The sequence below is a fragment of the Cystoisospora suis genome, assembly GCF_002600585.1.
Source record: "Cystoisospora suis strain Wien I chromosome Unknown contig_1060, whole genome shotgun sequence".
Taxonomy (NCBI): Eukaryota; Apicomplexa; class Conoidasida; order Eucoccidiorida; family Sarcocystidae; genus Cystoisospora; species Cystoisospora suis.
Window position 1 is genome coordinate 6,185 of NW_027153861.1, and position 265 is coordinate 6,449.

General features: G+C 47.5%; 1 protein-coding gene across 1 annotated transcript in view; it reads right to left on the bottom strand.

Moving 5' to 3' along the window:
• The window catches only part of CSUI_002531 (abc1 family protein), a gene marked incomplete at its 5' end in the record, with an annotated part of 1,690 nt that extends 1,439 nt beyond the window's left edge, over positions 1-251 (bottom strand). Inside the window, one exon of the mRNA XM_068062731.1 lies at positions 57-251. Within this exon, the coding sequence (XP_067925294.1) occupies positions 57-251 (195 nt within the window). The remainder of the gene's footprint in view (positions 1-56) is intronic.
• Between the last annotated feature and the right edge of the window lie 14 nt (positions 252-265).

Here is a 265-nt window from a genome sequence, read left to right on the forward strand (position 1 = left end):
AAAGAAGAAGAAGAAGTGTGTCTTTTCAGTTAGTTGAGTTGAGTGAGTTGAAGTACCTGTGGTCCCGTAAGGACGTCATTAACAAGAATAGCGATGGAGAGTTTGAGCTCCGGAAAGCATAGAGCCACGCTACCGCCAAAATCTCCATGTCCGAACCCTGTTATCTTTGAACCAGCAGGAGGCAAAGGAAGAGAGGAAGGACTATGACTTGCTTGATGTGTATATGTGATTCCTTCTTCTCCCCCCCCCCAACCGCCTCCTCTTG